Consider the following 12074-nt stretch of genomic DNA (forward strand, 5'->3'; position numbering starts at 1 on the left):
ACCCGAGCTGATACCTTCCGAAAGTGCCGATTGGTCCCTCCGCCCATTTGTCGGGAGGTGTGACCTGAGGTGTGAACAATCACCTAAGGCGGGAGTGCCCTCAGAGAGGGCCCCCACAAGGAAGGAGCGCGCCATCGGAGACGCCGATAATCATGGGGGATATTTCCACAATGGTTTCCTCATCATCTACTATGTCTGCTCACAAGCGTAAGTTGAATGAGTCTCAGCCACGGCCAGTTCTTCCATCGTTGCCAAAGTTCCTTGTTGTTTCTCGGTCTGATGAAGGTCAAGACTTCTCCACGGTCAACCCTTTCATTATTCAGAAAGGTGTCAATGCAACTGCAGGTCCTGTAAAGTGTTGCTCCCGATTACGAAATGGCACTTTGTTGTTAGAAACAGCCAGTGCCCTCCAGGCACAAAAATTGCTGCGTGCTTCACTGCTACACACCTTATCTGACCGGGTGAAGCACACCGCACCCTAAATTCATCACATGGGGTCGTTTATACACGCTCCCTCAACGGATTGTCTGACGAGAAAATTCAAAACTACCTGTCTGACCAGGGCGTGACGGCTGTTCATCGCGTCATGAAAAGGGTTGACAAGAACATCGTTCCAACCTGAACTGTCTTCTTGATGTTTGACAAAGTTCAACTTCCTTCGAACATAAAAGCGGGCTATGAGATAATTTCCATTCACCCTTACAGCCCAAACCCTACACGTTGCTATCGGTGTCAGCGGTTCAATCCGGCCAAATGCGTTACATGTGGCAAGGATGCCCATGAGGGTGCTTGTCCACCTCCATCCCCTCATTGCGTCAACTGCATTAGTGACCGCGTTGCTTCCTCTCGAGATTGCCCCATTTTTAAAGACGAACGGCTCATTCAGGAAATCAGAGTGAAGGAAAAGGTGTTGACCTTTGCTGCTCGAAAGATATTCGCCAGTCGAAAGCCCACTGTGCCTCACACAGGTAAATACAGCACCGTCCTTGCCTCTCCTTGGCCAACGAAGGAGGCAACCACACAGACTTGTGATCTCACCTTTAGTGCCACAGTTGTCAGATTGGCCAGCGCAAAGATCGCCCGTTCAACGTCCCCACTCTCACCTGCTCACTCTATGGCTCACCCTTCATCGGGTTCTGCTAAATCTCGAGCCCCAAAATCAGACACCCGGAGTTCCAAAAAAGAGCCTACTCATGAAGATTTTGTACGTACCCCACCTTCACAACCATCGGTTCATCCTTCATATCAATGTCCAGTTTCCAAGAAGGCTAATAAGAAACCAAGTTCCTCTCCTTCCCCGCCACGGCGTGTCTCATCTACAGCACCACCTGGCGGTAACCGATCTCGGCCATCTTTTGTGTCGCCGAGGCGCACTGCTGGCGGCCGATCAACTGGCCGATTACTGGTGGCGGGAGCTGCTGCTCCTGGACAACCTATGAATGAGGATCTTCTGCGTTCAGCTGATAGCTGTTCCACGCTGCAAGGTCTGAGCAGTCATTGAGTTGACAGCAACCTTGGTCACATTCTTCCCTTTTCTGTCCACCCAATGTCCATTATCCATTGGAATATCCGCGGCATTCGAGCCCGTCGGGATGAATTGTCGATCCTCTTACGACCTTACTCACCGGTCATCTTCTGTCTTCAGGAAACAAAGCTGCATCCCCACGACTGCTTTGTTTTCCCCCATTTTCAGTCAGTCCAATTTGATCTCCCCTCTGTTGAAGGCACTCCAGCACATGGAGGCCTCATGATTCTTCTCCATGATACTCTCCATTATCACCCAATACTCTTAAACAGCTCCTTCCGAGCTGTCGCTGTCTGTCTTTCGCTTCTCTCTTTGTACTGTATACATTCCATCGTCCACACAAATGGCAAGAGAAGATCCCCTTCATCTTCTTGGTCAGCTTCCGCTTCCCTATTTGCTGGTTGGGGACTTCAATGCCCACCACGCGCTTTGGGGATCTCCGTGTCTTTGTCTGCACCGCTCATTATTGATAGATGTCTTCCATCAAGCGGATCTTGTTTGCTTCAACACTGGGAACCCTACATTTTTGTCTGCCTCCACGACAAATTTCTCTCATTTGGGCCTCTCGGTCGGTACTGTTCCAATAGCTCGGCGCTTTGAATGGTTCGCTCTTGCTGATACACACTCCAGTGACCACTTCCCATGTGTCCTTAGATTGCAGCCACAACTGCCGTATATGCGCCCGAGACGCTGGGAGTTTGCCCAAGCCGATTGGACACTCTTTTCGTCTCTAGCGACATTCGATGACCGTCACTTTCCTAGCGTCGATGATGAGGTCACTCATATTACAGAAGTTATTCTTACAGCTGCGGAACATTCAATACCTCGCACCTCCAAATTGCCCCGGTGCCCCCCAGTTCCTTGGTGGAACGAGGCATGGCGAGACCCAGTACATGAGCGGTGACATGCTCTTCGCATTTTCCGGCACCATCCTACTTTGGCCAACTGTATCCGCTATAAGCAGTTCCGTGCGCGATACCGTCACGTCATCCGCGATAGCAAGAAGGCAAGCTGCAACTTCTTTACTAGCTCATTTAACACCTTCACTCCCTCCTCGGAAGTTTGGAGTCAGATTCGACGGTTATCTGGCGCATCTAGTTTCTCCCCGGTCTCTGGGCTGACTGTCGTGCATGATAAATTAGTGGACCCCGTCAAAATTCCTAACTCATTGGGTCAACACTGTGCTGAGATTTCGAGCTCTTCAAATTACCCGCCAGCTTTTCTCCCAAAGAAACATGCAGCGTAAGTGTGACCTCTAGCTTTCTCCTCTCAAAATCGCGAAAGCTATAATACTGTTTTCTCTATGCGGGAACTCCAACACGCACTCTCTTCTTCTCGCTCTTCCGCCCCAGGACCGGATGGTATCCACATCCAAATGTTGCTGCATTTATCATACCATAGTCTGCGTTACCTCCTTCGTGTTTATAATCGTATTTGGACCGACAGTAATTTTCCCAGACGATGGTGGGAAGCTATCATCGTTCCTGTTCCGAAACCTGGAAAGGACAACCATCTCCCCTCTAGCTATCACCCCATTTCTCTCACAAGTAGTGGGTGTAAGGTTTTGGAGCGTATGGTGAACAGCCTTTTAACCTGGAGGCTGGAGTCCCGCAGTCTTTTAACACCTACCCAGTGCGGTTTCCGAAAGCATCGTTCTGCAGTTGACCATCTTGTTGCTCTCTCCACTTGTATCATGAACAATTTTCTCTGGAAACGCCAAACAGTAGCAATATTTTTCGATCTGGGGAGAGCATATGATACCTGTTGGAGGACAGGCATCCTCCGCACACTGTTCTCTTGGGGATTTCGAGGACGGCTTCCCCTTTTTCTTCTTGAATTTATGGCAGAGCGCACATTTAAAGTGCGTGTGAACACTACTCTCTCCCGTACTTTCTCCCAAGAAAACGGGGTACCCCAGGGCTCCATGCTAAGTGTTGTACTGTTTGCCATTGTCATCAATCCAATTATGGATTGTCTCCTTCCTGATGTCTCGGGCTCCCTCTTTGTGGACGATTGTGCGATCTATTACAGCTCTCAACGGATCAGCCTTCTTGAACGTCGTCTTCAAGGTTGTCCCGATCGTCTCCACTCTTGGAGCATCGAAACTGGCTGCCACTTTTCTCCCAGTAAGACCGTTTGTGTTAATTTTTGGCATCGTACGGAGTTTCTTCCGCCTTCCTTACATTTAGGCCCTGTCAACCTTCCGTTCGCGGACATCGCAAAATTCTTGGGTCTTATGTTTGACAGAAAGCTGTGCTGGTCCTCCCAAGTTTCCTATCTTTCGGCTCGCTGTCTGCGATCCCTCAACACCCTCCATGGCCTGAATGGCACCTCCTGGGGAGCGGGCCGAGTGGTCCTTCTTCGCCTCTATTGCACCTTAGTGCGATCGAAATTGGACTATGGAAACATAGTTTACTCCTCTGCTTGGCCGTCTGTTCTTCGGCGTCTCGACTCTGTCCACCACCGTGGGTTACGTTTAGTGTCTGGAGCTTTTTACACCAGCCCTGTGGAAAGCCTTTATGCTGAGGCTGCTGAACCTCCGCTGTCCAATCAGCGAGCTGTCCTTCTGAGTCATTATGCTAGCCATCTGTCTTCCACGTCTGCAAATCCGGCCCATGACATTTTTTTCGACGCCTCCTTGGATTTAGGGTATGCAGGCCGCCCTTCCTCCCTACTACCACCGGGAGTCCGCTTCCGTCAACTGCTGCATTCTCTTTCCTTCCACTTTCCTAAAACTTTCTTGACAACTTGGCTCCAGCCTCGGACCTGCCTGCTCCGTGACCTTTGTCAGTTTCCCAACATGGTACCCCTTCTCTTGTTTATCATCAGGCATTTGCTGCTCTATGCGCACAAATGAAGGATGCCACATTTATTTACACTGATGGCTCAAAAACATCGTTTGGAGTTGGGAGTGCCTATATTGTTGGTGACACCCCCAGACGATTTCGGCTTCCCGACCAGTGTTCGGTTTTTACTGCGGAACTTTACGCTGTTCTCCAGGCTGTCCAATACATCTGTCACCATCAGCAGATACAGTATGTTATCTGCTCAGATTCGCTCAGCTCTCTCCTCAGTATCCAAGCTCTCTACCCTGTCCACCCTCTGGTCCAGGACTGCCTCCACTTGCTCCACTTGGGGGGCGTCTCTGTGGTGTTCCTCGGGATCCCAGGACATGTTGGTATCTGTGGAAAAGAGGCGGCAGATACAGTGGCAAAGGCTGCAATCTCTCTTCTTCAGCAAGCATTCGTATGATTCCCTTCGCTGATCTGTGGGGTGTTTTATGTCGTCGTGTTACTCTTTTATGGCATGCACATTGGTCGACACCTCCCAATAATAAATTGCGGGACGTGAAAGCTCTTCCCTGTGCTTGGACCTCTTCCCCCCGAACTCGTTGTCGAGAGGAGGTAATTTTAACTAGACTCCAGACAGGGCACAGGGGAAATGGAGCTCATTTTATCACAGTGTACTGTGACGAAAGGGAGTCGTCTAAAAGCACTTCTTCTACACTTTTGTTCTGCTCCTTAAAAATGACATACCATATGTTTACATACAGAAGTAATCTTAATGAAGCCAATGCAAAATGTTGACTACATTACTGTAATTAATTGTGTTTTGCTGTTAACTCTTGTAAAATTTTCCAGGTTTGGCCCATGTGTTACCACAAGTGGATATATAATTTAGACTGTAGCAGAAAATCATATAATCGTGATGAGTGCCACAGGGAAAGATACCAAGAACTGTGGAGTTAACGTAGAGAATAGAAACTTGACTACTTCAGCCATGAATTCGCCGCCAGTTACCCCTTCGAAAGCTTCATCATCGGTAAGATATCTTCACTAAAGGTAAACTCCAGTTGATATCCACATTAAAGACTTTTGTCAGCAGTAGTTATGGTGTCATTACAGGGTACATCACAGAATAAAACTGGATCAACATCAAGCGTACTTCCAGTACCGCATTCATTGATGAGTCCTGTGGCTGTACCGACTCCAACACTAGAACAGACAATCACACCTACATTGCAGTGAGTTCTTTCTCATTTGTGTTATAGCCTAAAAATATCAAGATGTTCTGCCAGACAGTGCAAATATAAAGTTATATAATCACTGTGTATATATTTTTAGACTGCCACATTTGTCAGACGAAAAGCTGGGCAGAATCATAAGAACCAAAAACAGTAGAGTCTCGTAGATGTGTCTGCAAGGAGCTCATACTGTGCTGTATTAACCACATTGTTGTAAGGATTTTGTCTTTTGTTAATGTATTGCTCTAAATGGATGAACAGTGTTTACAGTTTGGTTTGTGAACTGAGTGTTTTGTTTGACAGGTGTATCTCACCCCCAAGAAACATGGTTCCAACTCAAGGTATGCTGTATCTGTTGTTGGACCAGTATCCACAAAAATTGGACAAAGTGATGCCATTTTTCCAACTCTCAACCAAACTTTTAGCTTTGAATCTAACCTTGTCCTTGGGCTGGTCACTACACACACACACACACAAAACAGATGTAAACAAAAATAAAAATGGCACAAGAACTTCCCACTCCAACAATAAAATGGAAACTGACAAGACAACCATAGGAAATAGGGAGTGTAGGGCAGGGACAAGCTAAATATATTTCAGTGAAAAAGACTACACCATCCAAAACAAATATTATAGAAAATGTCTCAACTTACAACATAACGCTACAGCCACAAAACCAACAAGAACTGTACACTTCACTCACCCTATATAGCTCAAACGAAGCTGTTGATACAACAACAAAATAACCAACACCACCAACTTTGAAAAGTGGAATTGGACTTTTCCCGTGTCCTATATAGCTCAGACGCAACTCTAAATATGTACTGGCAAACCACAAATAAAAAAAAACCACAACCACAAACTTCACACACCTACATAACTCACAAAACACCACCAAAACCTGGACAACTCAGAAACCTAAAAAATTCCATATCCACTAGATCAGTTAAAAACAACTGAAGTGCCATAAACATAAAACTGATAATACCTTACAAATTCTCTAGAATAAAACCAGAACTAAAATTACTGGAGAGAGAGAGAGAGAGAGAGAGAGAGAGAGAGAGAGAGAGAGAGAGAGGGGGGGGGGGGGGGGGGGTTGAAGGGAGGGGGAGAAACAAACACCAAACAAATCAGAGCTAACAAAAAACCCAAACACAAAACAAAAGAAAAAAAAAACATAACTCCCTGAAAACAAAGCAAACCCTTCCAAATCCATCTTACAGCACTTACTACCTAGGCTGAAGTAAACCCACATGTTCACAGTGATAATAAAGAATCAAATAAACCCAATAACACACATTAAATTAAACACATCAGCATCCACCATGAGAGGGCACCATCAAACATAACATGACATCTGTAAACACGAACAAACTCAACACAGCACGTCATAGTGATGTCACACACCCATTACCTCACAGGTCGAAGTAGACAGAGGGAATGAGATGCTTTCAATGAGCCAAAGATTTTGTATTCTCATTCATTGACTTCGCCAGTCCACAACCAAACTGTCACTTCTAAGCCTAACCTACACTTCAAGCTACGATTGTACTTCTAGACTTTCTGATGGCTAAGTGCACTTGCATGACCCATTACTCGTCAGTTGCATGTTGCTGTTGGTAATTTGTTGTCACCTGTTGGAGCCAGTTGGGTAATAGTACATGATAGCTTATGAGAATTGCTCAATCTAAACATTTTTACCTCGTGTATGTCAAGATTTTTCAAGGTTGTGGTTAGGTGGTGTCTGAATTGCAGTCAGCTCCACGTTGGTTCCTAACGTCCATTATGTCTGATCTGTGTCTCCGATCAATCAATATGTGGTCCATCTGATTTCTGGTTTGTCCATCAGGTCAAATCCGTGTTTCTTTGTGTACTTTGGGAAACATGTACTGCTGACAGTCATGCTTTTACTTGTAGCAAAATCTACAGTCGTAATTCCATTGTTGTTTGATATTTCATATGTCTTGCTATAGTTGGCTGAAAGGCCTCTTCTTTTCATATTTTTGCATTCAGGTCTCCTATTAATATCTTGACATGTTTGGGAGCCTGATCATACAGCTGTTCTGTCTTGCTATAAAACTTGTCCTTTTGTTGTTCATCTGCCTCCTCTGTGCGTTCATGTACATTTATCATTGTAATGTTGAAAAATTTTCCCCATAATCTTAATATGGACATCTGTCCATTGATTGGTTGGAAGCACATCACCACATGTTTCAGTTCTTTAGCGACCAAAAAACCTGTTCCGAAGGTATTCACCGTCCCGCCACTACAGAAGATAATGAAATTTTCTGTGTCCATTATGTCACTCCCCTTCCACCTAAGTTCCTGGAGAGCCAATATTTTTATATTGTAGTTGTTTACTTGCGTTAGCAGCTGACATAGGGCTCCAGCTTGATATAGGCTCCGCACATTCCATGTTCCTATGTACATACCTCTTATCCGTTTTTTGTTTGCTGGGGTCACCATCAAAATATCTGTCCGGATTATTCCTTTGCTAGCATTCACAAGAATTGATTTTTTTACTGGAGCATATTGTTAATCTTCCGCCCAACCATTTGGGGGGTTGCCCCTTACAGCTCGCAGGTAGCTGGCTCCATGTTCAGGGGAGCATCCTTGGCCTTCCATCGCTCTATTAACTGCAAGGCAGCAGGTGATTTGTATCGGGTTTACTCCCTTAGGGAGACTGTCTTCACCACACATCTAGAGCCCTCCCTGCCCTATTGAGTAAAAAAAGGCCACAAACAAAAGAGGTCTGACATGAGGGCACACGTCAAATGAACATACAGAAGTAATGTGGAAACAATGTAAGACTGAAATCCTCGAGGCAGCTGGAGGGGTTTAGGGGCATGAACGGGCTCAAAGGAAGTAAGTTTGGTTTGACGAAGAATTTATAAGAAGAACTGAGGAAGTAATATAGCATGAATGAAATTATTGCAGAGAACAATTCGAGCAAATCTGAATGAATATAATGAAAAGCACCATGTAGCAAAGAGTGTCCACAGACAGAAGAAAAGAGCTCAAGAAAAGAAAAAACTGGAAGAAACTAAACTGCTAGGAGAAGAGAAGCAAATTTGTGAAATGTACCAAAAGATTGAAGAAGGAAAGACCGGGTTCCAAGTCAGAACAAATATGTGTAGGAACAAAGAAGAGGAGTTGACAGGGGAGAGTAATAAAATACTTGACAGATGGGCAGAGTACTTCTAAGAGTTTCTGAACCCAGAAGTAGAAGGGTTATAATGAGAGGAACTGGTGGAACTAATTTACTATGGACTAGAGATTTTAACACCAGAACCTACACTGGGGGAAGTGACGCAAGCTATTAAGACCTTAAAAAACAATAAGACGCCTGGAGAAGATCAGATCCAGGCCGAACTTCTCAAATATGGTGGGGAAACGCTTTGGAAAACAATTTGTAAAATAATACTGAATATCTGGCATGAGGAGAGCATGCCAATGGAGTGGAAAACAGCTATAATGTGCTCCATACATAAAAAATGAGATAAATGAAACTGTCTGAACTATCGAGGGATCTCCCTGCTAAATACTACATATAAAGTTTTCTCCAAGTTTCTAACCAGCAGGTTTACTCCATATTTGGAAGAGAAAGTTGGAGACTGTCAGAGTGGCTTAAGAAGAAATAGGTCAACAACTGACCAGATCTTCACATTGTGCATAATACTTGAAAAATGTTATGAACATCAAATTAACATGCACCAGCTTTATATCGACTTTAAACAAGCCTATGATAGCCTCTCAAGAGAGGCATTGCGGAATGTAATGGAAGAGGATGGAATACCTAAGCAGCTCAGTAAACTTTCTATGATGACCCTCAGCGAAACAGGCGGTAAAGTAAAAACTTAGGGTGAAATCTCCAGAGAAGTGGAAGTGAAGAAGGGACTTGGACAGGGTGACAGTATCTCCTTATTGCTATTCGACCTTTGCCTAGAAAAAGTCATAAGTCAGATAGATAAATAAAGGAGGAACCTTCTTTAATCATTCACTGCAGCACCTAGCCTACACTGATAATGTGGCATTACTCGCACGAAACACTGTTGTGCTAGGCGAAGCCTATCAACAACTGGAGAAAGGTGCAAGGGAACTTGGCCTGACAGTCAATGTCGAAAAGACCAAGTATGACAATGACCAATGAACAAAACCTACCAAATCTCAGGATAGCCGACAGGGAGTTTCAAAGGGTGAGAGACTTCAAGTATCTTTGGTCAACTATCACTTAGACAAATGACATTGGCAGTGAGGTGAAAGCCAGAATAGCAGCAGGTAACAGATGCTACTTTGCTGCATTATCCATGGTTAGGAGTTCGCTTCTATCACGAAAATCCAAAATCTTCATTTACAAAACAATTATAAGACCAGTTGTTATGTATGGTGCCGAAACGTGGACCATGACTGTAAATGAGGAAAGAATCCTTAGTATTTGGGAGAGAAAGGTGCTACGTAAAATATATGGCCCAATACATGATCAAGAAGGATGGCACATTCGTACAAATGCAGAACTACAACACCTTTTTGAAAATCCTGACATTGTAACTACCATTAAAATAAGAAGACTGTGTGGGCAGGGCACGTGGTCAGAATGGAAGAAGACAGAGCATGTAAGAGGATATTTGATGGCAAGGCTGGAGGCAGATGGTGGAGGGGACACCCCAGAAGTAGATGGGGGGGGGGGGGGGGATGGAGTTGAAGAAGACATGAAAAATCTGGCTGTCAGAGGATGGAGATGGAAGCCATGGATTGGATAGAATGGCAGGATATTGTGATGCAGGCCAAGGCCCTCCAAGGGCTGTAGAGCCGAGGAGTAAAGTAAAAAGGTTAGGTGTTGACCTAATAGACCATTAATAATGTGGGTTATGGCAAATATTTGGCTGTTTTTTTTTTTAATCGCAATTTCTGAGTAGTGGTTAGGTGCGACTGAACTGTGCAGCTTACATTGGTGAGAAGTAACAAAACACCAATGAACTTCATTTACAAAGCAGAGGAAATCGTGTACAAACAACTTTAGTGGCTACTCACATCTGAGATACAATTTGTTGTGTTCACTTCATATCATTCCTCTTAGCAACAATTACCAACAGTTAAGTAAGTCTTGATGCTATTTACATAGTGAGATGTGCCATTTTCAAATTATTTACACAGCTTTGCATGAAGAATCAGTATATACTGTAGCATTGAAGATGCCTGTTGCAGATGCAAATGGGCATGAGGAAACCTCTATCTGGTGGGGTGATACAGTTTTAGTTTATAGCATTCTCATCAGTGACTTACAAAGAAAATAGGTTTGAGGTAGTGGTGTCATGGAGACAAAAACTTCGAAACATGTAAATATATACGTCTACATCTATACTCTGCAAACCACCATGAAGTCAAGGCAGAGGGTACATTTCATTATCCCAGTTTTCTTGCTATTCCATTCACTATGGAGTGTGGGAGAAAGGATTGTTTGAATGCCTCTGTGTGTACTGCAATTATTCTAATATTATTCTCACAATCTGTACATAAGCAACACTTAGGGTGGTTGCAGTATGCTCCTAGAGTCATCATTTAAAGCCTGTTCATGAAAATTTGTTAGTCGACTTTGTTTTGGATAGTTTCTATGTATCTTCAAGAGACTGCCAATTCAGTTTCTTCTGTATTTCTGTAACACACTTCCATAGATCAAACAAACCTGTGATAATTCGTGCTGCACTTCCCTGTGTACGTTCAGTACCCCTGCAAGTCTTACTTGGTATGGGTTCCATGCACATGAGCAATATTCTAGAGCCAGTCATACAAGTCATTTGTAAACAATCTCCTTTGTAGACTGTTTGCACTTCCCCAGTATTCTACCAATAAATCAAAGTCTACAACCTACTTCACCCACGACTGAGCCTATGTGATCACTCCATTTCACATCCCTATAACATGTTACAACAAGGTATTTATATGAGTTGCCCAATTCCAACAATGATTCATTGATATTGTAGTTATAGGATACTATGTTTTTGGATTTTGCCAAGTGCACAATTTGACATTTTTGAATATTTAAAATAAGTTGCTGATATTTGCACCACTTTGAAATCTTATCAAGATCTGACTGAATATTTGAGCAGCTTCTTTCAGACAATGCTTCATTGTAGATGATATCATCTGCAAGAAGTCTGAGATTACTGTTAATATTGTTCCAGACATTATTAACTCTGATTTACTACAAATCAGATTATGCATGACACAATGGTAGCTTCCAAACATTCTCAAACATGCACATTTATTTCATAGATATTCAGTGCAATTGGGGGGATGATCTATTCTTTGGTGGTAACTGTGAACCACAAACACTGATTTGCTGCAAAATAAGTTACATATCCAAAACACTTGTACCAGTAACTACATGAAAATATAGTTTTGTAAGCATCCGAAAGTTCTCAAAAATTAGCTATTTCTCATGTAATTATGCAGTAGATCCCCACCTTTCCAAACTAATTGGGACCAAACACTGTTCAATATAGTGGGAATTTGGAGTAAGTGGAT

At 43.8% G+C, this 12074-nt stretch overlaps 1 protein-coding gene across 3 annotated transcripts in view; it reads left to right on the forward strand.

The window, feature by feature from the left end:
- LOC124619793 (TATA-box-binding protein 2) overlaps positions 1-12074 on the forward strand; it is a 136073-nt gene that overhangs the window by 71415 nt on the left and 52584 nt on the right. For all 3 annotated transcript variants that reach the window (XM_047146386.1, XM_047146384.1, XM_047146385.1), the window contains 2 exons: positions 5167-5347; positions 5431-5549. In XM_047146386.1, coding sequence (XP_047002342.1) covers positions 5234-5347; positions 5431-5549 — 233 coding nt within the window. In that variant the 5' untranslated portion in view covers positions 5167-5233. The remainder of the gene's footprint in view (positions 1-5166; positions 5348-5430; positions 5550-12074) is intronic.

The sequence above is a fragment of the Schistocerca americana genome, chromosome 6 (assembly GCF_021461395.2).
Source record: "Schistocerca americana isolate TAMUIC-IGC-003095 chromosome 6, iqSchAmer2.1, whole genome shotgun sequence".
Taxonomy (NCBI): Eukaryota; Metazoa; Arthropoda; class Insecta; order Orthoptera; family Acrididae; genus Schistocerca; species Schistocerca americana.